Genomic DNA, 24,775 nt, shown 5'->3' on the forward strand with positions numbered 1-24,775 from the left:
AAAGAGGGAGCTCCAAGGGAATGCATTTTGCGGAGGGTGATACGGGCAATAAGGCATGATCCATTGCTCACTTTTTCTCCTGTCAATCGCTGCTGCTTCCATTTATAATGGACTTTCAGCAACAACGACGATTTTTTTTTTTATAAAAAAAATTAAGGTTAACCATGGGCAGGTTGCACAAGCAAACATGCTCCCCTTCATAAAATATGACTTATTTGGTTCGCTGGAAGAGGAGGGGAGAGTGTTCAATGGAAAAATGAAAAAAATGAAGACAGATTTATATTTGGTTGGAATTTTCAAAAAAAATAATATTTTTATAAAAATAAAATTTTTATATTTTATGAAAAAAATTCATGTACAATATAAAAAAGTCTAATTTCATCTGTTGAAAATTGAGATAATTTTTTCTCCAAATATATCTTTAAGTTTTTTTTTTTTATTAAAGACATAATATGGATTTTATATAATTTTTTAAAAAAATTAGATGTTCTATCAAATATAAATTATTTTGAGATGTGTCATTTTTTTTTGATAAACCAAATATACAATTTTTTTTTACCCCAAGGCATCATATGAATTGGGTGGGAGACCTATGAAACACAGGCTTGGGAACAAGTTGGCCATTTGGGGCTTAAAAAAACAAAAAAGAAGGAAAGAAAGTAGAACTAGATAGGATGCCAGATTTGATGGACCCATCTGAAATTCTTACATACTAGGATGAACAATCTAGCCGCATCCTGCCATAATATATTGCGGTTGGTTGGCATCTCTGAGACTGACTTTAAATGTTGTAGATGCTGCTCAACAAGTGTCCACAGGAAAAGATCAATTCAAAGTACAACACTCTCCATCCATTCTCCATGACCTTGTTCAGTGTGTTAAAATTCATTTGGCATCAATCAGGTTGTGGGTGTTACCCACTATACCAGTAGATAATAGTAGCTAGTAGCTAGTTCAGTTACAATACAAAACACTGCTTGAAGGAATATATGGGTTATCTGAAGTTTTTAAAGTAAATATACGCATGCAAAAATGCATTTCATCAACCCCACCACCTTCTCTTTGGAGGTGGTGGTGGTGTAAGGAGGTCGAGCATGGTCTGCTTCTCCTTGGGGGTTAAAGGAACACCTCTCACAAGGTTCAGTGCCATGATGTGCACATTAGTCTTCTGCCTGTGCCTCTGGTAAGCCCATACACCAGCAGCTGCCCCAGCAACAAGGAACTGTCCATGATTCATCCACAAATTGGTGTCAGTGTATTTTTCCCTTATTTTTAAAAAATCAAGTAATATATGATGCAACTCTACAGAACAATTAATGTCACCAAAGCCTGCGTACCATGTCAGTTTGACCTTTTATAATCGTTATTTTTCAATGTAACTTGGACGCAATGGTGCATCAGACAAAGTTCTAAGTTGGTATCTAGAATAGTATCTTTTTATTCGCTATTTTCAATTCGTCAGCATCCCCAGTTTTTGGCAAGGAGTAAACACTACCCATCCTCAACCAACAAAAAAGAGAGTATATCATTAATTAAAATACATGAACTGAAACATATATAAGTTAATAGAATGGTCTAAGCTTACTATACTGCTGCATTGAAATGTGTGAACAGGGAGTGGGACAGTAAAAAATCATAACCTTGGCCGTCAAGGATTGGCCAAAGTCCCCATTATATGCTAATGCAAAAAGTAGGAGAGGATCCAAAACTTCAAGCTAACATGGAGCCATGCTGTAAACATGCCTCAATAAACTATTAGAGTGACTTGATATCTTTCAGTCATATACCACTAATAAACTGGAAGTATTAGTATCTTCTCAAGTGAAATGACTACCAGTAATAGAAGTTTTAAACAAGGATGTAGGTAGACTGACCGGTGATAACCATATAGCAGCAGTTTGCAGATCAAATTTTGGGGCATACAGTACTGTCTCCCCAAAGTCATCCTCTAGCTTTTTATAAATCTCCTTATCAGTTTTACCAGATCGAATCTCATCTCGAATCAACTGCACAATGTAAGACAAATTTAACTAGGCAACAAAAGGCAACACTCTTCAACCACCAAATGTAATACAGTCAGAAGACAGGGCAAAATTTCTATCAACCGCTACTATAGCATAAAGCTTTAAAATATGTTAAAGCACAAAAGCTGTCAGATGGGAAGCCACAAGCCTTTACTTGTCCTTGAAGCTGCAACAAATATGAAAGTGTGCAATTTACAATAGACCATGTCACGTTAGAGAATAGAATGAGTTTATGGACAGGTTAGAGAAATTTAGACTTGATGTGTGCTAATAATGAAGGAAGGGATGTGCAGGAGCAGCAGGACCATCACTGAAGTCATGCAGGTTAGTCCATGAGAGGGATGCATCAGATTCAGAGGAGCATGGCAAAAAACGATGCTCTTGAAATGACTGTCATGGCCGAAGGATGACTCAAAATGTCTCAATTTGTCAGAGACTCGGTAAACTTAATTGATAAGGGGTTTTTCAGGAAAAAAGAAAAAAGGAACCACAAAACTAAAGGAGAAGGATTCAAAAGTGATGGGGACAAAAAAGTAGGGTAGAGAGAGAGAGAGAGAGAGAGGTTACCTAAGGGGATCCTTGAAGCAAGTACAGGCTCCAGATCAAAAAGATCAGTAAACATACGATTTTGTGCAGAGGTGAATTAATAGATCTACCTTCAGAAAGGGTTATGTCTTGATTTAGGAAAATAAGAAAGAAACTGTACCAAGTCACAACTGTAGCACGAGAATTTTCCAGATATTAAGAGAATCTTAAAGAATCATAAGCAACTCAAGTAACTGATTTAGGGAAACTTATTTGATGGACATTGTAATCCCATTAACATAAGAAATATTACAAGGCAGGTGCTTTGCATCCAACTGACAATTTGATGCAAGGGCAAACCACCAAAATGGGATGGCACGGCCGGTATGACACCATTCCGCTATGAAACTAGTACCGACGTAGGTGCTAGGCCACCGAAACAATTATACTGATATCATATTGGTCGTACCCAAGATTCGCCGTCTCGATACCGATGGTCATTTCAGCCGGTCGATGGTACGGTTCGGTATTGTTCCGTATTGTACCGAACCAGCAGCGAACCAACGAAGGCACTGGATCTGAACCGGGAGAAGAAAAAGAGAGAAAGAGAGAGAAATATAGAGAGAGAGAGGGAGGAAGAAAGAAAAGGAGGGAGGGGAGGGGAGGGAGGGGCCGGGGCCGCTGGACGGCCTCCGTGGCCGCCGGACGGCACAGTCCATGCATGCGGCGCCGCGGAAGTGAAACAGAGGTGACGCCCTGTTCACGATTTTTTAAAAAAAAATTGAAACTTAAGCGAAGCGGCAAATCATTTGCCGACTTCATTAATTTTAATTTTTTAAAAAAATCTTTTAAACAGTGAAGCTAGCAAATGGTTTGCCGGTTTTCGTTTGCCGGTTTCTATTTGCCGGCTTCACTGTTGATCTTCGTTTTTAAAAAAGGGGGTCGTGTGAACAGGAGCGACAGCCTCTGTTCCGCAACCGCGACGTCATCCGTGCCGCTTCCACCACCCCTCCCCGGCCTCGGCGAAGCCCGCATCCGCGACTGCGACATTGTCCACTCCCATCTCCGGTGATCTCCCCCTTCTCTCTCTTTCTCGCTCGTTTCAAAGCCCTATCAGATGAACCGACGAGCCGCAGATGCTTTCGCAACCCTCCGTTAGCCGCAGCAGACCACCGTCGGCCTCCAACGGCTCCCGCCTCCATCCCTCTCCTCTCCTCTCTCTCTCTTTCTCACTTCTCTCTCTTTCCTTTCCTCCTCCACCGGTATACCATTTGAACCGGCCGAACCGTGCCAGTTCCCCGCCGGTCTGGCTCGGTACGGGATGTACCGGCCGGTTCAACACAGTACAACATTCCATGCTCGTACCAATGCATACTAATTGGTGCCGATGTTTTCAATTTTCGGAGTATCTTAATTCTGGTACATTGCTGGTATCGAAACTGTATCAACATCATAGCATTTTGATGAAAAAAGTGTATAGGATTCAATACTAGTATTTAAAATCTTGCACAAGATGGAGTATGTGATATTTTGATGGAAACTGACAATCCAAAGAAGCCACAAAAAGTTATACAGCATGCATGATGCATGTGACTGATTGAAGAGAAATCAGTGTAGTGGAAAGATGTGATCCCATCAACAAGGAACTTCTGCATGACACATCTAGCACCATCTAATTCAGGTGGGAGGAAGTATTTGATTGATGCCTATGATGGCATCCAATGATGAAATTATACCTGACATATGGACATGTGTGATGGATTCAAGAGTGAGAGCATCGGATGAATGACTTTGATTTAAGGGGAAAGAGTAACTTTCCTCTCAAAAAAGGAGTATCTGATGGAAGGCTGTGACTTCAAGTGAAAACCTGTTCGATTGAATGGCTGTGTCATTACTTTAGATAGAATTATTGCAATCAGTAGTGATGCATGCTTTGATGTGTCTTTCGTTTTCCCCATGTATAAGAGAGTTCATATGGGTGTGTTACCAAAAGAAACAGGCATTTTTAAGTGCAAATCCCACCGGCTCAAGAAACTACTCAGCAAACATGCCTAAGGCCCCTGTTCTACATTTCCATCAATTTAGAATTTTTACGTAAAAACAACTGATTAAAGGCATTTTCTACCTGGGCCATAAGAACCCTCTCCTCTTTAGAAGTTATCTGCCATTTAAGCAGAAATATTTTTCTTTCAATTTTATTTTAAGGGTTTGCAGAGCATGATCCTTGCATTTGTGCTGAATCATTTTTTTTATATATTAAAAAAACATGTTTATGCATCTGGCCACAAATTCTATATTGTTAGATCATAGAACAGACAAACTGAGATTATAAAGGTTGAGTCTGCACTCCTTTTAAGTATGTTACCATCATTAAGATACACCAGTAACACAGAAGCCCGTTAATAAGGACAGCTTAAAAATGGAGAAAGCAAAAGAAAATGTGAGATGCAATACCTTTCTGAGAAGAATGGCAATATCTGCCTGTGAATCTTCAATGGACTGGCTCCCACATTCAGTGCACCGGACATTATGACTAATGTTCCTTGCCCGGGCCTCTATGGTCTGAGCCTTCCTCAATTCTTCTTCATTTTCCATTGCAAAAGAGCCTTCCTCCCAAAACTAAGTCATAGATCAAAAACCACGAAGGCTGAGCTTTTTTTGGCACCAAATTGTAAAGCAACTTAGCTAATGAATATCAGTTATCTACTAGCTTTATTCCATTATCAATAGACAAAGCAGCTATAACGAGAGTTAACAGATAAAAATCTTCAAGCTATAACACCCAATCAAGTAAGCAACGATAGTATTTGCTTGGAAGTTCCAGAATCACAAAGAGGCTCACAAACTACAACTGCACTTTCCTGTAAACTATCACTATATATATTAAATTATATCTTCCACCGAGGCATTTCATCGAACATTTCTAGTTCTCTTTTAAAAGTTAACTCATGCGTGAACTTAAACATATATTATTCTTTTAAGTTTTTAACCATTTTATCAAACAGGTAACCTGCAAAATCACCCTCATGAGCATCTCAATTCACCCATAATATCTAAAACAATAAGCTGTGGACTTCTGCATATGTCAGTTCTTTGATTCTTCTCCAAGAATTTCAAACAAAAAATTGCAACAGAAAAAAGAAATTCAAACAATATATGAGGACGCGGAGCTTAGAAATTCTTAGGAAGTAATATACTCAAATAACTTCAAAATTCCCGTTGCTAGAGCTTACCTTCTTTCTTAGAATTCCAAGTCCAAAACAAAGTCGGGGAAAATCCTAGCCTGTAAGGTCCCACGCCAGTATAAACTTCAAGCCTGCTATCAAACATAACGTCATAGGATTGTATTATTATAAAAAAAAACACAGCGACTACTCTTAATGACCCTATCATGGAGCTTATTTACATCAATACCATCTCTCCTTCCGCACAGCAATCTCCTGGGCACCACCACATGTTGGAGGGTATTTCGGTATTTTTATAGCTTGGAGCAAGCGCATTTACGCGAAGCCAGATCCCCTCGGGGCTTGCTCGTAGTCGTCGAAAAGCCCGGCCACTTCGAACCCTAGAAAACGTCGCTGGAAGCCTAACTCTTCGTCCTCCTGACATGCTGCCGCCATGGATCCGCCTCCACTTTCCTCCCGGAGCCCATCTACGGCCAGTCGGAGATCACCCAGCGGTACGAGATCCTGGAATGCATCGGCTACGGCGCCTACGCCGACGTCTACCGCGCCCGCCGGCGGTCGGACGGCGTCGTGGTAGCCCTCAAGGAGGTCCACGATTACGAGAGCTCGTTCCGGGAGATCGAGGCCCTTCAGATCCTCCGGGACGCTCCCAACACCGTCGACCTCCTCGAGTACTTCTGGCAGGAGGACGAGGACGCCGTCCTCGTCCTGGAGTTCCTCCCCACGGACCTGGCCTCCGTCATCTGCGACGCCAAGAGGGGCGGCGGCATTGCCGTCGGCGAGGTCAAGCAGTGGATTCTCCAGATTCTGCGGGGGCTCGGCGCGTGCCACCAGAACGCGGTGGTCCATCGGGATCTCAAGCCGTCCAATCTGCTCATCTCCGCCGAGGGGGTTCTCAAGCTGGCGGATTTCGGGCAGGTATACTCTGGAATTCCCTCCCAAGTTGTTGTTACCTCTTGGTTGCTTGGGGTTATATTTTGTTTCTATGAATTCTGGAGTCCTTTTGTTTGAATAAAGAATAATTGATTTCATGCGCTAGGATGGTGCTTGTCTTGGTTGGTAAAGAAGAGTAGCTTTCTGTTTGCTTGTATTTATGATTTCTGTCCTCCTTACTTTATAACTACCCTTCCCATTTTACAAGTTCATAGATGAGAAGAATGTTTCTTTGCCAGAAAAAAACAGAAAAATTACTTTTAAACAGTCTGCAGATGAAAATTATCACTAGGAAAGACAATAGTTGCAAATGCTTTATCAGGTTGTTCCTAATACCATTTTTCAAACAAAGTTCTCTCCAGCATGGTTATTCAAAAAAAAAACTGATGTTAGACATGGATGATGGATGATTAAATCTTAGTAAAATGCATGGATATGGTGTTTTTTGACAACAAACGGCCTACATCAGGGCCAAAACAATCAACACAGTTAGACAGAAATCTGGGGTATAATAGTTAGCTATCATGGGGGCAGATCTCTTTTTCTCATTTTCATTCAGTTGAGATCTAGAGTTTTCTAATGCAATCTATGATTTTTTTTTTTTTTTATTTCTAGATTTTAAAGTTCTTGGTGGGCTCAGTTAGCTGCTTATCTGGCTAGACTTTAGAATTAATAAAAGTGAAAGCTTGAGAGACAAATAAGGTGTTTGTGATTCCAAGGTATAGGCTTTATGGTGATAGGAAGCTCAAGTTGTGAAGATATGGGATTGTGAGCTTTGAAAGGAGAGAAGTGGTTCTCTTTCCTATGTTGTCATCAAGGAAGACCTTTAAAATATATTAAAATGGGTATTAGATGGGTATGTTTGTGCATGTATAGGGATAGTGGAAGATGCGGCAATGTTGATACCATCAGTGAAAAAATATTTTTTGAACTGTTTTGTAGATTTTTGCTTATTATAAACGGATGCAGTATCAGGCAAATGGATGACAAATATAAGGATTTGGATTTGTCATGGGAGAGTATGGAATAAGGGTATTAACAGTTTGACAAAGGACCTAAGTGGAGTTCAAGGGGAAGCTTCTGAAGGGGTTCAAACACTCAAAAGTCAAAATATTGTTGGATATTGGTACTTCATCTCCTCATTGAAATCTACTGCTTTTCCTTTTTTTTTTTTTTTTTGGTGTACTGTCTTTTTATTGGGAACAAATATAGATGGAACCAGCTTTGGATGTGTCACTTAGAACACTTGAATTTATCAGATAGCTAAAAAAGGTTTTTTTTTCTTTCTGTCGAGATCCTTATGGAACTTGATAATTGCTGTTCATTTTGAGTGCTTGTAGGAATTGCAGATGATGATCGCGATAATCATACCAATCTTGACATAGCCTCTTATTTCATACCATGCACTTTATTTGGTTGCCCATTTTTTAGCTTTATTGTTTGGTCATCCAATATATACTGACTAGTTGGTTTGAAATATATTAATGATTTCTAGACACATGCAACATGGTGGATGTATCCACTTATATATGATTATGTATATCTGCTTGAAGGGGTAAACATATTGGTATTTCAGCGTTCCACTAAATAGTGTCTATTTTTTTCTTTTCTTTTTTGTATCCGTGAGCCACAGGGCAGGGGGTTGCATTTAAACCATGAATAGATTTTACTTTAAGTGGTTTTTTGATTGGATCTGTAATTTGTCATCTTCAACAAATTGTCAATTTTTGGCTTGTTAGCCGAGGATACTTCAGGAAACTAGATTTATCTCCACGGACGGTAGTCTGCATCAACAAGGTTCAGAGAATGAGGCATGGATACCACTACAGCCTGCAAAGGTGCAGGAGAGCAACCAGCCATGGCCAGATGGACCCGAAAACCAGACTTCTCTAGAGGCCAGACCTATCAACGAAGATGAATATCTTCGGGAGCTGGATGGCCTCAAGGCAAACTATGCAATGGAAGACACTGATAAGGAGATGAGTCTGCAAGACTGTGATGCATCTTGTCTTGCCACGTGTAGCACTGGCGATGTGGAAGATGATCCCTTCAAAGGCTCCTATACCTATGAGGTTCTTGAGGTTGAAGAAGATGATGAATCTGGTGCCCTCACCTCATGTGTTGGAACACGGTGGTTCAAAGCTCCAGAGCTTCTCTATGGATCCACAAACTATGGGCTAGAGATTGATCTCTGGTCGCTAGGCTGCATTTTTGCTGAACTTCTTAGTTTAGAACCTCTCTTCCCAGGGACATCAGATATCGTTCAGCTTGGTAAAATTATTAGTGTCTTGGGAGACTTCACCGAAGAAATATGGACAGCTTGCTCCAAGTTACCTGATTACAATAAGATTTCCTTCAGTAAAGTTGACAACCCAATTGGTTTGGAAGGATGTCTGCAAAATCGATCAGCTGCTGAAGTTAATCTCGTTAGGAGGCTTCTTTGCTATGATCCAGCTAGTAGAGTTTCAGCAGCGGATCTTCTTCATGACAGATACTTTACTGAAGATGCTCTGCTGCTCCTGTAGATGAGTTGAGGGTTCCTTCCATAAAGGATGGGCATGACGAGAGCTCTCCTGGAGAATGGGCTGATTACAGGGATTTGGGTTCAGATTCTGATATTGATGAGTTCGGCATGGATGTGACAACCACTGAAAAGGATTTCTCAATACGATTCTCATAATGTAGACAATCTCAATTAGTATTTTTGTGTATGTACATTGTGTTGACCAGGTAGGCAGGTGAAAATTTCATAAACCTGCCCCTGCATATGCATGGGGGAAGGCTGATGAGCTGTGTTAATAGTAATCGATGATGCTGAGAAGACAACTGCAATTTGCTCCGGTAATGTTTGTATCATTCGGATGGGAAAAGTTGTATAGAAACTTGGGATTGCAGAGAAAAGAACTTATGGGAGTTTACAAAAAGAAACGTTGCAAATAGTTGTTTCAGGCCTTTACGAGCAGGCGCGCCGCCACCCCCCACCCCAAAAAAAAAAAAAAATTTGTTGGGTTGTCATTTTTGTCATCAAGCTTTCGGATATCCTAAAGGGGGTTTTGCTATTTCACCGATGTGTTTTTGATGGGAGATCCAACTTATGATCAGAAAGATCATAGGTCAGCTATTTTTCCTCCATGACCACTGCATAAGTTCTAGACAACAGGTACATTGGAAATCTGAGTAAAAAATGGATATGTTCATAAAGGTTGAATGGATAATCACTCATCTACTTCCTCTTGTGCCTCAAATTCTTATGGACTTACTTGTATCAAAGGGGAAAGTGTAGTCAACAAGAAAATAAAGGACTCCATCTTGTTTGGTTTGAGTTATCAAAAAAGAGAGATGGGAAAATGACATTTTTATAAAAATAAACTTTTTATGTTTTATGAAAAAAAATTCATATGGATAATGGATTTTTGGTTTTTCCATTCCTAATTATGATTTTTTTTTTCAAAAGTATTCTTAAAGCATGAATAGAATGGGATATGATTTTTTTGTATTAAAAATATAATATGTATTTTACATAATTTTTTAAAGAAATTAAAAGTTTAATTAAACATAAAGAACTCTCTAGTATGATATTTTTCATGATCATTAAATATATAAAAATTACTTTTTCAGGCATTGAATTAGCTTTCTAGGAAAAATATTTTAACGGGAGAACTCTTCTCGTGAACCAAACGAGCTTTGCATGTTTGTGGTTGCTACAGGGAGGCAAACCTACCTTCTTTTGAGTGAGTACAGGATTTCTAGGCTGTGAGAGGTAACAGGTGGATGGAATTGTTAGAGAGAGGGAGAGAGAGAATGGAGAATCAGGTTTGGTAGTTATTAACCATGTCTCATATTGGAACATTGAGCGGCTGAGATTTTTCAACAGCTCAGTCGAGAAAGATAGGTGACAGGTGGATGCAATTGGGAGAGACGGTCAGTCTCATATTTGAACATAGAGCGGCTGAGCTTTTTCAACGGCTCAGCCGAGAAAGGTGACAGGTAAATGTAATTGAGAGTGAGAGAGAGAGAGGCTAAAGATTTTTTTATTTTTTATTTTTATTTTATTTTTACAGTATAGTAGTTATCCACCATCTCTTACATTTGAATTTGAGGGGCTGAGATTTCTCACTTTCAGAGATAGACACCAACCTGCCAAAATACCAGCAGTTGGTGGACGGAAAATTTCAAGTTATTGAAGTAGAATGGAGAAAGAAGTTATTAAGTTAATGGGTCCGAGTCACAGAACGGTGGACTGTTTTTCCCAAGTTCGAGTCTTTAAAGGGCATATAGCCGTAGCAGTTTTCCGGCCTCTAGTTTGTCACGGCACGGCTCCCTAAAGTCATTTTAGAGTTGAAGATGACCTTACTCAGTGGATCATAGCCGACCATCATTGCCGTCGCCACGTAGTTGACTAAAGTTGACCTTGTCGCTTTGTCCCTTTGAAAAGCAAGTTTCGAGAGGTGAATACTACAGTGAATTGGATTGTTTCCTTTATTGCCGGATATTTAGGCAAGATGTTGTGAATGGATGCTCACAATGTCCCTCAATCATTTCCTGATGTATTGTTTTCTAATTTTTGTGGTTGTATTTATAGTAGACTTATATGATTAACCCATCTTATCAAAAAAAAATAAAAATAAAAAAAATACAAGCAAGCTTCTATCGTGCTAAAACAAAAGGTTCTAAATTAACTCTGCCAGCACCAAAGGACAATATACATACATAGTGCAAAGGCTATCCTAATCATATGAGGCAGTGCACGAGCTGGGTAAGAATTATGACTACATCAGGAAATGAGGTTTTCCAACCGAAGACAACTCTGAGACTCTGCAACAATCAAACACATTAGGCATAGGCATAAGATGAACTATAGCACAGCTAAAATGTTGAACTGAAGCATGCTAAAACCCATGGCAGAAAACTATTAAAATCCACCTTACAGATGCAAACAGACCTCAAAATGTTGAAGCGTGCGTGTGTGCAGGAGAGGGTGGGAGAGAGTGCGAATGGTGCTGATGGCATTTGTCTTTGAAGCACAATTCACTGCTCGGGTTTCACCTCAAATTTCCTCCCCTTATTGTGAGGAAATATCTGATAAAAAGAACAGATCATTCAGATCGATAAGTTTATCCTACTTGGATCCAACACTTACAACAGACAATCTAACTTAGAGGGCTACTAACATATTGCATAGAATATACATGTACCCATGAAAAAGTCATGATCACATTTGAAATGCTTTGAGCCAGTATATTAGATACAGCAGGAGAAGACAGACGGATCCATGTCCATGATCCCTACTTGACCCAATTTATGATCACAAGAGTTGATTGTTTCCTCTTTGAGATTGACTACTGACACCCAGTTTTATTATTTTTTTGCACATGAACCAAGAGATAAAGGTCAGCCACAACGTTGACAGCTGAAAACTTTGAGGTCAAAGAACATGATAAATTATTGCTCTCCTGACCGCGTTCTTCTCTGCACCTACAGCACCAAGCCTGAAGCATGCATACCAGAATCAGCAAATAGTCCTATCGATCAACTTACCCAATTTACATCAATCTATAGCTCAAAACCTACCTTACAACTTGGAGGGTCAAAGTTTGCAGAAACAGAAATCTTACCTCAACTTCAGAATATCTTTTGAGGGGTTCCAGTGAATAGAAGAATGCTTGACATCAGGATCTGCCCCAAAAAAGAAATCAGCTTCTCATTAACCCATTTAGAGCAGTAAATCTCCTCACTTTATGGATTTTCTGTCCATCAGGATGAAATATACGCTGTGGTTTCTCAGTGGGGGTAGTATGTCTCGTGTGCATATTATCACTCTCTATGATATATTCATTGGCCTCATCAAATATGGTAAAGTCGGCAGGATTTCTGTTAATGATGCATATTTCCTTTTCACAATAGTTACTCAGGGGCTGAACTGCTGCTCTTTTGCTGCTCATCTCTGCACCAATTTTGTCATTCCTTGCAGAAGAACATCCAGGATGCACATTAGAATTTACAACAGAAAAAGGGCATTTAGAATTCTTGTTTCTGGAAATAGGGCTTAGGGCATTCGGAACTCTAGCCCGATTTTTGGAGCACGAAAGTTCAGAAGTTTCCTTTCTACTAGCTTCAAGAGATTTCATTTTGTTAGAATATCTGATTCTGAAACCAGATTGAGTTCTCGAATCGTCCAAAGGGCTTGTGATTTCCTTCTGCAGCAAAGACCCCAAAACACCAACTCTTGGAAGTGGACGGTATGGTTTGCAAGAAATTTCTTGATGCTGAACTTGATGAGGGTGTTGAACTGTCAATGAAGGCTTTGCAGCCTGACTACTTTTACCGCTGGGTTGTAAGTCAATCAATTTACATTGATCAGTACAACAAAGATAAAACTCCTGATGAGATCCTTTATGGTTTGCATGTGGCAGATCTTGAAGAAACGCACTTGACCATTTCGCTGAATTCATTAGCCCAAGCAAGTACAATGCTGGTATGTTTTCATCTGTATATAGATCGTGCGGCCTCACCATTTCTAAATCACATGCATTTCCTGCCTCTACAAAAGATGTCACTGCTGAATCACTCTCTTTCCTATTTTGGAGGTGAATTTTAGCTTGGTCCACTTTTTTCGAATAATCAATATCGAGTGAAACTGTCTTTGGGTTTTTTTGAAGTAAAGTATTATGGCCAAACATATTCATATGATTCAAACCAGCATGGACCTTTTGAGTATTGCTTCCTAAGGTGGTTCTGTCTAATAGCACGGGCGATTTGCCCTGGGCATTTTTATGACATGATTCTAACATCTGCAACCCCACTTTCCTCTGGCTGTGATATTGTGAATGGCAATTTTTCTTTGTATCCATCATACAAAGTCTAGCATGACCTCTACATTTCAAAGGCATTAGGGACCCTGCAGTGGCACTGATAAGCTCTTCTTGATTTAGATTTCTGTGATCATTTTGTCTACCATGGCTCGTAGCATAGTCATCTTCCATGATTTCATCAGCATTCTTGTCATTTCTCAGAGCAGTCCAAACACTATTTCCTGCATTATTCCTCAGAGAATTTTGCTGGAAAAGGTTCTTATGTACTGCATCCAGTACCTTGTCCCCATAGCCTTCAGTGACATTCAAAACATGATTATCCCCCATGACTTCAGTCCTATCCAATAGGTTATGTGTACTCACCGTTGAAGCCTTAGCATTCATCAGCCGTCTTTCATGTTGATTTTTGGCCAAGAGTTCAACAATGTCCATTGGGATGTCATCTAAAGCTCCCCGCTCGCATGTCTGTGTAGTTTCCTGCTCTTCTGTAACATTTTTTTGCCCCTGAAATCCAAATAACATTCTTAATCTCACTTTTGTCTGATGAGATCTAGATCCAATGCATCATCAACTACTGCCAAGAATAGATACAATGCCGTAGATATTATACAAATTTTGCATAATCATGGGAAAGACACAACAGGCTTTATAGATTGAAGAAGTATAAAGAATACGAGCATCATCGTGCATGTATGTTAGTGATTTTAAACCATGTACAACTTTGAGTTTCATGACATTTATGGTAATCATCAGTCACAAACAAACCAAGCTTAGAAAAAGCTACCTCAAAATTCAAAAAAATATATATTTCTCTTTACTTGGTTGCATTTGACCAGTTGGTGTAGTACTTATCATTAATCTGACAAATTTGGTTCTCATTTAAGCCACAGAAGTAGCATTATGCTACATCACAGAAAAAGAACTTAAATACATACATCTAATGTTGTGAATATGAATAAATAAATATAGGAATTTTCATGACTCCAGCCGGTGCTTTTTAGTTTACTTCTCTCAGAACCTTCACCAGAAGGCTCATTGTAAAGATCCTTCCCTTTTACAGATCCACCTGAAAGTACTTTCATATGATCCCTTTTCCCTTGACCAAGGAATATACCTATTCCTTTAGCCACAGTGTCTTGTGCCCTTTATTCAACCAATTATCTTCTTTTTTTTTTTTTCATTAACACTTGTAACCTGAAACTTAATTAACCATAAATTTCCACCACCGTAGGCAAGCTGCCTCATTGTTCTCTTATTGATCTTCTTTGAGGAATAGATCTAGTATTACATTTAGTAATTTAAAACCCTAATCAAGTTCTCCATCATCGTTTTGGGAAGACATTAAACCAACACAAGTAGAATAGACAAGAAACCAAATGACAAACACAAGATACACATGCACATAAGCACAGACGCACAGTAATGTGAAGTTAGTTGCTAATTAGTATCCTTTTTCACTCTTTTAACCAAAAGCTGATTCTTCTGAGTCTTTGACCTAGTACATTTTAACACCTAATCAAACTAGAATGTATCTCCTTCAACAAACTCCATAATATGATGAGGAGGAAAAATAAGAAGAGATAACATAAGAACATCAGTCCAACACTAAACATCATAAAGGAACTTAAACTCTAAGAGTATTAGCAACATAGAAAAGGAATCCTTACCTTTAACAAGTATATCTGGGAAGATTCTTCATTTTCAGTTTGATGTTCCTTCTTTTTCTTCTTTCTCAAGGTGACCTTTTCATTGGTGCTGTGATAAGTTTTTGGACCATGAAGCAAGTTCCTCCCAGGTTTTGTTGTTATTTTTGACTTGGAATGAATTGCTTTGGCATTCATTCGTTTGGTTGCTTTACCATCGATAATCACAATGCCCTTGTTAGTCTTATCTTCTTGTTGGGGCAAGAGGTAGCCCTGATGCATTGCATTAAGCGTTATACGTGCAATAGCATTTTGCTTGTGTTCTTTGGCCCCAGAGGCTTTGAGGCTATGCATTACATTATTTTCAGCTGATGCATGTGCTGCAGCATCAGTGTGCTTGATTTCTCTATATCTGTTGTTTGTCTTTACTTTCTCACGCGCATTTTCTAGCCAGTGCATTAGAGACGATCCATCATCTACATTTTCAAGATCTATATATTTCCTCTTCCAAGACTTCACTTTGGTTTCTGGGAAAGTATGATGAATTTCAGTACCAAAATGTCGATCTTTCATTCTCGATAAATGTGGCCTTCTATCAATTCTGTCCTCGATTTGATTGGCCTCTTCATTACCATCAGAGATATGAAACTTACCAGATGAGCGCAACTCCTCACTTCTCATGATGTCATCTAATAGACGCACCTTCCTAGCCTTTTTCTGTTGCAGGTTTCCATCAGATGCGACCACTGGCTTGGCCACATTATTGTCAGATGTTTCATTGTCACTTTCATCTAACCCCTTGGAGTCCAGTTCAGAGACATGAGCTGCAACAACAATTTGATAATCAACTTCTGGAATACCAATATTGTTTCCCAGTGGCACCTCAGTTTCTCTGGCTGCTTTCTTACATTGTTCTTTTGTCTTGACCATTTCCCTAACCAATTGTTCATCTTTCTCCCCAAATGATATACCATCAATAAATGAAGGACCAGCAACCATCCTGACATCAGTACTTTCACTGACTACTTCAGTCTCCTTTGATTTAGCATTTACCATGTCCTCACAATACGAAGCCTCAAAAGTGTTTGCTGTTGATATCACATTTTGTTCTTCTCTTCCTTCCATGTGGCATGCTTCACCTTGTGTTACGATGTATGTAGGCTTGTCACTTGATAGATTCTGGATCAGTTCACACCTACCTTGGCTAGCTTTGGCTGCTTGCAAACCTGTGAAAACCAATAGATAAGTCATGAAAATGAAAGCATTAAGTTGAATGGGGGGATGTAAATTCAAGGGGAGTGAACAACCTTCTGTATCTGCACCTGTAATTACATAGTTGTTCATATTCTTGCCACAATTTGCTGATGGGTGACATTCACCTTTAGTCACATTAACAGAACTACCTGCTTCAATTAGTCTATCATCTACAATTTTCTCTTCACATAGTTGATGAAAGCCAGGAAGCAACTCTTTGTCATTAGCATGAAAGGATATGAAGGTGTTTCTAAGAAAATAAGTGCCATTTTTTGCTTCAATATCCTGAATATTAGAAGGAGCTTCAGTTGCTCTTGTTGTGGCACAATTATTAGCTTTACGCCAACAGTTTTGGCAATCCCAACATTTAAATTTAGTCACAGGTAGAGGAGGTAGGAGGCTGATATGTTTATCTGATGCTTGGTCATGAAACATAGAGAATGGCCAACATGTCTTTGGGTCTGTCTTACGAATCTCAGCAACATATCCACTGTAATCAAGACAGAATATGTTAGAAAAATTATGAAACATATTTGATTGCTTCGCTGCTACTTTGCAATTGAATGATTAAACAGATAAGGGCTCTCAAAGTACCCTGACAAGCTAACCTTCAGACTTCAAACTATAAAAGTTGTATGCAATCAACAGAATTCTCTGATACACTTCTTCAAGATATTTTCCTTGAAAATAGATAAAGACTTCATAGAAACAAGGACATGGAATGCTGACCAATGACTGATCAGATATAGACAGACTCATTCGCATGAATGCACACACATATAATATGTATTTTTGTAAATATAAACCAATTAACAATAAAATGCTCTCTTCTCTGCGAGGTGCATAGCAGTCAAAGGAAGGGCATTTTATCTGTATTACATGTATTTTAACCAAAGCCATGTGTGCCTATGTATGTGTGTAATTAAATACACTGCAATAATATACATTCATACATACACACCTATAAATTTTATGGCTGATTTGTTCACTCATGCATGGCAAGCACACCACACACACTCATGCATCCATCCACCACTACCAGCGAAACCCTCTCACTCTCCCTCCCCGCCCCCCTGCACAAACATTTATTGACATAAACACATATTTGTGTACATATGAATGTGCAGCTATGTGTCTACATGTCTGTGTGTGTGTGTGTGTGTGTGTGTGTGTGTGTGATATAGCTTGCAAACATTATAAAGGGACACCCACAAGAACATGCACGCATAGATATAGAAAAGTGAACATGCATATACACTATCACGTGTATAGATAAAGATACATGTATATGTATATATGTATATGTATATGTATGTATGTATATGCACATGTATATGTATATATGCATATGTATCTATGTATATGTACATGCATGTATGTATACGTATGTATATGTATATACACATACATACATACAAAGTATGGCTCATAGACACAAAAAGCGCACATAAGTGCATGCACGCATACCCGCACAGATATGTACCGATAAAGATAAGGATGAATATGTACAGATAAAATATATAATATGTGAAGATAAAGATGGGGATAGATATGAATAGATAAAGATACATAATGTGTATAGATAAAGATAGGGATAGATATGTATATATAAAAATGCATATCGCGTATAGATATAACTAGATACGTGAAGTGGCACAAGAGGGCATGCATGCACACCCGCAAAGGTATGTATAGATAAAGACGGGGATGGACAAATCACAGCCGCTGCACCTAATAACAAAAAATTCAGATCGTGTTAGTGAAGAAATTTATCACTGACCTAGATTCATTCAATCCTATATTGATGCTGAAATAAAAATTGTTACATTCAGAAAAGTTGATACAGGCTAACACAGTAATTAATGGGTGAATATTGACCGATTTACCGAATGGAAAAATGGTCACAAGTTTCTGTCCCTTGAACACCATCAGTCTTAGCATGCTCAATGAGTCTCGGTTCTATTAGTGAAGGGCTAGGCTGGGATATAAGAATATGCTCCCTTCTATAATTGCTCTCCTCTACAAGAATTACTTCCATCCCGCAAAACCAGCATAATACTACCACTAGTAAGCATGCCCTATAACGGAAAAGAAAAGGTCATTATCAATATCATAACTAGCTAAACAGCAAGCCACTCATGATATCATATTCCCAAGAGAAAAAGTACAGCAAAAGGTCACTTCTAATTGCACGCATCAAGGTCGAAAATACAAGAAATTCTGTGCTTGCTCATGGAAGAACAAAGATGTAAGATACATAAAGGTCCATTCTTTAGTTTATTGGCAGTGGAAAACAAAAGATCTAGCTACTTACAACCATTAGATGTATATAAAACATATGACAAGTCCACACACCACGGTCAAAAAATAGAACAATATAAGAAACTGCAAGAAGAACTTTCAGCTTGTAACTTGCGACCAAGCCATGAACTCAAACAACTACACATTGATGACAAACAAATAAAGAAGGAATTATAGAAGCTTTTGCCAGCAAATTATCGCATTGACAACATGAAATATAATTAAGGAAAGACGAAACTTTTAATAACTTTTGTTCTAAACCCAGCACTTTGTGTTCGAAGTACATAAAATCCCACGTCAGTCTACGGTTTATGTGGAGATGACTACACATCCTAACATCATATTAGAACCAGACTATTATGCAAGTTCCTCATAGCGTAACTGGTCATCATACCTGCTAACACCCACCACTCAAAGCTCTTGTAATTCATGAAATCACGCATGCGAAGCCAAAACCCAAAATCCATGGCACGTATGCTTATCAGTATTCTTCCTCTATGAAATCCAGAAAACGAGAGGGGAGATGCACAGCCTCCCAACTTTAACCGATCAAACGCACTTGCTCTTAAAACATCAATGTATAAAATAGAGTTTCACCCCATAAAATCATGCATCCAAAACAAACAAATAAAGCTTCTTTGGACTACCCAGCTCTCCAATTCTAAACCGGAACTCAAAACAATCAACAACAATTACAAAGGCCGACTCCAGAGAGAACCCGATGGGGAAACCGAGGTGAAATGGGGGAACCACATCAAAACACGAACTTGACAAGAAAAACGATAGAAAAAATACCTAACAGAATCAAACAGTACCAAAGTAGCTCCGAGGAAAGATTTTAGAGAAAACTAAGAACAAATACCTCCAATCGAGCTATGTATAGGATAAAGAGGAGTCACTTTTCTTTCGGGCAGCTCATCGCCATTTACTCCACGGCGAAACGAGACGAAACCGTGGGGATGGAGATTCCTCACTGATGGAGGCAGCGAGAGGAGCTCCGCGAGGCATCCAGCGGCGGATATGCGATAATTGGAGCGAGAAAGCGGAGAGAGAGTATGGTTCAATCTAGGGTTTAGAAAAGGTGGAAAGAAAGGGTGAGGTAACTGGAAATGGCATTTATAGGATAATATATGTGGACATGGAAATTTTGGCTTTGGAAAGCCTCGCATGCGATGACATGTTACCCTCTGAATGGAGATTGGAGAGTAGGCCGAATCGGATGCCTCCCCTCAATCTCCCATGTTTTCAGTCACTGCCCCCTCCACTAACTCTCTCAAGTCAATTCACCTACTGCCCTTAAAAAAAGTTAAAACAAAACCCTTAATCCTAAACCTCGCTCATGGCTAACATAAAATAATCAAGTTTGGTTGGATGTGTCTCCATCCTATTGTTGATAAAGGGAGCAAAAGACAATAGTAGCAAAAGATAATAAACTGTTGGAGGTATTTATTTGTGAAATAAAAAAAAATTTTAAAATCTATAATTTTATTTTTTTGGTTGAAAAAAATCTACGGCGTTCACCATTGAAGTACCAATAAGATTTTATACGTGTATAAGTTGATGAATTGGTTGTTGTAAATGCTTCCAAACCATAGCATGTGTCAAATATGAATCCATATTTGAATGTACTCAATCTTTGAAATCATTCCATCCGATATCCCCTTAACAAAATGAAAGTTGATCCACAATGCATATAAAAGAAATAATCTTAGGAGGTAAATTTGATAAAAAATTATGGACCGAGGTAGAATTTCAATATAGATCATCCAGACATGAGGCTTCTCACTTGTCCCAATATATAGAAAAGAAAGAAATAGTCATAATAGATAAACATGTTTAAAAGCACAAAATGAGAGGAAAAAATGTTTTTCATTGTAAATGTATGTGTTAACTTATTGTTGGTATTATTATAATTTGTATCATGTCTATAGCACGAATCACTTCCAATTACAATATATTGGCATCTAAGCGCCTAGTAGAAATCCGATTTTCTATTGCATAACATTAACATACAAGCTGATTTGCTTTCTATTATTCTAGGACAAGCTATAACCAAAAAGCAGACAATAAAAAGATATATCTTCGGCCCAGTTAGTAATTAAAATCATTCAATGTGCATGAGTTTCATTATTGGACATTCAAAATGAGATCATTTTCAGAAAGCTAGTATTAGCTTGTTTTTAGATTTGAGTTTATTTGTTTTTCCGAACCTCTTTATCTATTTAAAAACAATATGATTAATACATATTCTAATTTAGTATAAAGTTTTTGTTTTGAATCTATAGCGACAAAAAGAAAGGAAAAAAAATCGGAGAGGTAGATGTGAAGCTAACTTTCAAACATATCCTTCATCATGTGTAAGACACCTAAAAGTAGCTGTAAAACATAACCAAGATAAAGTTTTGATACGACGGTAAAAGTATTTTAATCATGACTCTAAAATGGTGGTTCTTTTTCTAGGTTAGAATGGGGAGATCAATAATTTGATAATCACATTGTGTCGTAGCCTTTGATGGGCAACTTCCATTTAAGAATATCAATGCCTTTTTTATATTTAATAGACTAAATCTTTTTTAAATAAACAACTACTATAATTAGAGACAACATAAATGTAAAATATTTAAATGTGGTGATAGTTTCCTTTAATTAGTCATGTTTTTTCTGCTTTCAACAGTAGGTATTGGTAAATGCTGCTTCCAGTTAACTTAATGGCAAAAAGTACAGAAGAGGTGATATTTGTAGCATATACAGCACTAGCCCATCATTTTACAAAAAATCATAATTGAAATTTATGCATAATATACGTTCAAATTATAGGAAAAGGCAATGTCTTTCGGCTGCGGATACCATACTAGTTAGTTTTATTACTACTTTAAGTGATGAACATTAGAACTTTTTGGTAGATAGACATGATTTATGATGACCCACATGGAGCAAAAAGAAACTAACGTGATCATTGCACTCAAGTTTTATAAGTTTAACCATGATTTAAGGTATACAATACTCTCAAATTAATTTATCTATGCATCAGCATATGCATTAAGCAAACAATTTCCAAGTTTAGCCATAGCATATGAGAGAACATAATGGCGTGGTGCAGCATAATAAATGATCATGTAATAGTTTTTTTGTAAATTAGTATAGACAACTAAGGGGATGTTTAAAATATTAATTAATTAATACAAAAAATAATAAAATTGAACAAATGAAGTTCATAAATTTGATGCTTGAATGATGTTTAGACTTGAAAAGATTGTTTAATTTATGCATAAGATCCAAGAGGATGTGAAGTAACTTTAGAGATCTTATTGCATACTAGTTGTTATTTTATTAATAAATATGTAGTTTACGTGAAAAAAAAAAATAGAACGATGGGAAGAACATTAATTTAAACATAAATGAATCCTTGTTAATTTTTAATTGAGCTCCAAAGGCTAGCAGATCTTCATTATTATTAATGGTTTTAATTAAGCATTATCAAAGTTGGTTTTAAAGCCTTTCCTGTGTTTTAAAAGACATGATTCTTGCTTGTGGAGAATTAAGATAAGATTTTTGGTAGTTATGTTTGTAACAATACCATAACTAGTGAATGCATGCATAGGCCAACCGTATAGCAATCGCAATGGAATTAAGTAGAGGCAGTGAGGACTTTCGGCACAGAATTCCATGCAGAGAGCAAGCAGCAGGGACAGCTGATACCCAGAAGCACACTCGCCACCTGACAGCAGAAACCAGAGAGTCAGCACAAGGCAGAGAAGTTTGATGGCAAAACACACAAAAGAAGGCACAGGAGAAATTGTTTAAATCTCATTTTCTTACCATCCCATGGTTTCTTTCACTGGCATGCTGCTATCATTCCAATACGTGTTGCAATCTGAATGAAACTACGTACCCTAAGTACCTCCTCCTTCAAAATATTTGATTCAAAATTATCTTGTACCTCCGTTACTTGTAACAACCCAGATTTAAAAAAAAAAAAAATAAAAAACAGAGGAGGAAGACTCCTAGCCGGAGTCTTCTTCCTTCCCGTCTCCGGCAAAATCGGATCGATAGAGTCCGATTAGGGATAGAAAATCACCTCTATAAAATCCTCTTTCCCTCCCTTATGTCTCTACAATTGATTTTGGAAAGATTTTTTTAGAAATTTAAGGGATTTTTCCAAGAGGATCCGCAGGTTCTTAGATGGGAAAAAGGGGTTCGCCGGAGCTCTTCTCAACCGCCGGAGCAAGGTAAGCCCCTCCCCTTCTTCCTCTCCCTCTTCCCTTTCTCCCCTGGCCCAAAGCCTCGCCGTCGGCCACCGTTTTTGCCAAAAATCAGTCGCGAAAGAATCTCCCTGTTTTCCGATCTCTTCTTGATTCTCCCCGGCCGAACCCTGCCGCCGGCCGTCCGCTGCTAGCCACCGCCGGTCGAACCCCATCGCCGGCCATTGTCGGATCTCCGACCAAGCCATCGGAGCCCGAGCCACCGGGGGAGGACCGTGAGGTCCCCCCCTGTTTCAGCCAAGGGAGGCCGCGGGAAAAGAAAAGAAGAAGAAAGAAGAAGAAGAAAAGAAAAGAAAAAGGAAAAAGAAAAAGGAAAAAGAAAAAGAAAAGAAAAAGGAAAAAGAAAAGAAAAAAAAAAAGGAAAAAAAAGAAAGAGAAAAATAAAAATAAAAATAAAATAAAATAAAATAAAAAGAAGAAGAAGGAGAATTTTTTTCTCTCTCCTTTTCTGTCTTTTTTCTCTCTCCTCTCTCTATCTTCTCTCTCTATATTTTCTCTCTCTAGACTTTTCTCTCTCTTTACGGATTTTGTCTCTCTAGGATCTTTTCTTCCTCTCTGATTGCATCATGAACCCTAGAATAAACTTGAAGATGAAAATAAGATGATTTGAGATTGCTCCGAAATTCGTGCGGTAGATCTGATCTCAGTCCGATCCTATTCGAAATTTGTAACACTTGATTCATATTGAGTCACCCTGATAGGACCTCTGATGATCTCGATCATGAGTGCCTCATCAGAAGGATACGAAAGTTTCTCTCTCTACTTTCTCTCTCTAGAATTTTCTCTCTCTTCATAGATTTTCTCTCTCTAGAAGTCTTATGGATCAGTGGAGGATCCAGATACTTAGGTAAATCCTAATTTTGGTTAATCCTAAGAGAGATTCTAGATTTATGTTATCAGATCGATTATCGGTAATTTTCTCCATATACGTGATTTTTATATTGATCAGGGTTACGAAGAGATGATCATCTGCAAATGATATCGAGTGAAATATTTTATTAAAAAAATTCATAAATCAAAGAAGAACATTGATTTCTGTGTTTGGATCAGTCACCGGTAAAGGTAAGAATCCCTGTACATGATCACTATTATATATATGCTATTTTACTGTTGGTCTTGCATCGTTGGTTTTGCATCGTCGGATTTGAGATCGATGAATTTATTATACCTGAGATACTGTTATTTGATTTTGAGCATGAGTATGTTATGTCAATATATATGTATCAGAGATTGATGGCATGATTATATAGATATGACATATCTGAATTGATCATAATGCAAGACATAATTGATTGATGAAATCAACACATAATGATTAAATGAAAAGAAAGAGATATATGGTATGGACTAGCCTTGTCATGTGGAACAGCCGGCCAGGAGCTTATGCCTGGGACAGTCCGCCAGGAGCTTATGCCTGGGACAGCCCCCACTGGCTTACAGGTGGATCAACCGGCCAGGAGCTCATGCCTGGGACAGCCCGCCAGGAGCTTATGCCTGGGACAGCCTCTCACGGGCTTTGGTACGTGGGACAGCCAACCAGGAGCTCATCCTGGGACAGTCTTGAAAGACTTTTTAAATGGATTCGATCCGGATGATGACTGAGGTATAGACTTGGATAGTCCAGAGCCAGAAGGAAACTGTTAAAAATCATGTGATTATGAAAGAAGAAATGAAAGATAAGGCATGAAACAATTGTTGAACAAAAGTGTTTCACCTGTTAACATATGATGATGCATCTATTTTGACAAGGCAGCAAATTTATGAATATTTGCATTATTCTGGACATTAAACATGAGATTTTAAATTTTATTGCTATTCTTTATTTTCAGACTATAT

General features: G+C 38.4%; 3 protein-coding genes across 13 annotated transcripts; 1 reads left to right on the forward strand and 2 right to left on the reverse strand.

Annotated features, from left to right (window-relative positions):
• Positions 1-829: 829 nt before the first annotated feature.
• On the reverse strand, positions 830-5,879 carry LOC105048306 (cytochrome c-type biogenesis CcmH-like mitochondrial protein). The gene is given in 5 exon segments (XM_019851554.3): positions 830-1,222; positions 1,875-2,006; positions 5,004-5,168; positions 5,783-5,809; positions 5,811-5,879. Coding segments are annotated over 5 exon segments (573 nt in total). The 3' UTR covers positions 830-1,042.
• A 155-nt stretch (positions 5,880-6,034) lies between these two features.
• On the forward strand, positions 6,035-9,512 carry LOC105048305 (cyclin-dependent kinase F-1). The gene is given in 4 exon segments (XM_073260308.1): positions 6,035-6,195; positions 6,198-6,652; positions 8,407-9,178; positions 9,181-9,512. Coding segments are annotated over 4 exon segments (1,422 nt in total). The 5' UTR covers positions 6,035-6,167; the 3' UTR covers positions 9,348-9,512.
• A 1,817-nt stretch (positions 9,513-11,329) lies between these two features.
• Positions 11,330-19,949, reverse strand: LOC105048304 (uncharacterized). Of its 11 annotated transcripts, XM_073260313.1 has the most exons (8): positions 19,540-19,948; positions 18,263-18,454; positions 18,054-18,107; positions 16,430-16,866; positions 15,147-16,348; positions 12,283-13,983; positions 11,610-11,746; positions 11,330-11,482 (listed from the first exon to the last, which is right to left on the reverse strand). In XM_073260313.1, the coding sequence occupies exons 2-6, from the start codon at positions 18,412-18,414 to the stop codon at positions 12,361-12,363; spliced, it is 3,468 nt and encodes a 1,155-aa protein (XP_073116414.1). In that variant the 5' UTR covers positions 18,415-18,454; positions 19,540-19,948; the 3' UTR covers positions 11,330-11,482; positions 11,610-11,746; positions 12,283-12,360. The 11 variants fall into 11 exon arrangements, with proteins under 11 accessions (XP_073116414.1, XP_073116415.1, XP_073116413.1 ...); XM_073260314.1 differs by lacking the exon at positions 11,610-11,746 and having other exon boundaries at positions 11,332-11,482; XM_073260312.1 differs by lacking the exon at positions 11,330-11,482 and having other exon boundaries at positions 11,542-11,746.
• Positions 19,950-24,775: the final 4,826 nt, after the last annotated feature.

The sequence above is a fragment of the Elaeis guineensis genome, chromosome 7, assembly GCF_000442705.2.
Source record: "Elaeis guineensis isolate ETL-2024a chromosome 7, EG11, whole genome shotgun sequence".
NCBI lineage: Eukaryota > Viridiplantae > Streptophyta > Magnoliopsida > Arecales > Arecaceae > Elaeis > Elaeis guineensis.

Coding starts and splice junctions, on each gene's coding strand:
- LOC105048304 (XM_073260313.1), bottom strand. CDS start 18,414: ATGGAAGTAATTCTTGTAGAGGAGAGCAATTATAGAAGGGAGCATATT. Junction 16,867..18,053: donor ATCTATACATACCTTTGCGG/GTGTGCATGCAT, acceptor TCTTGATTACAG/TGGATATGTTGCTGAGATTC. Junction 13,984..15,146: donor CCCAGATATACTTGTTAAAG/GTAAGGATTCCT, acceptor TTTGGATTTCAG/GGGCAAAAAAATGTTACAGA.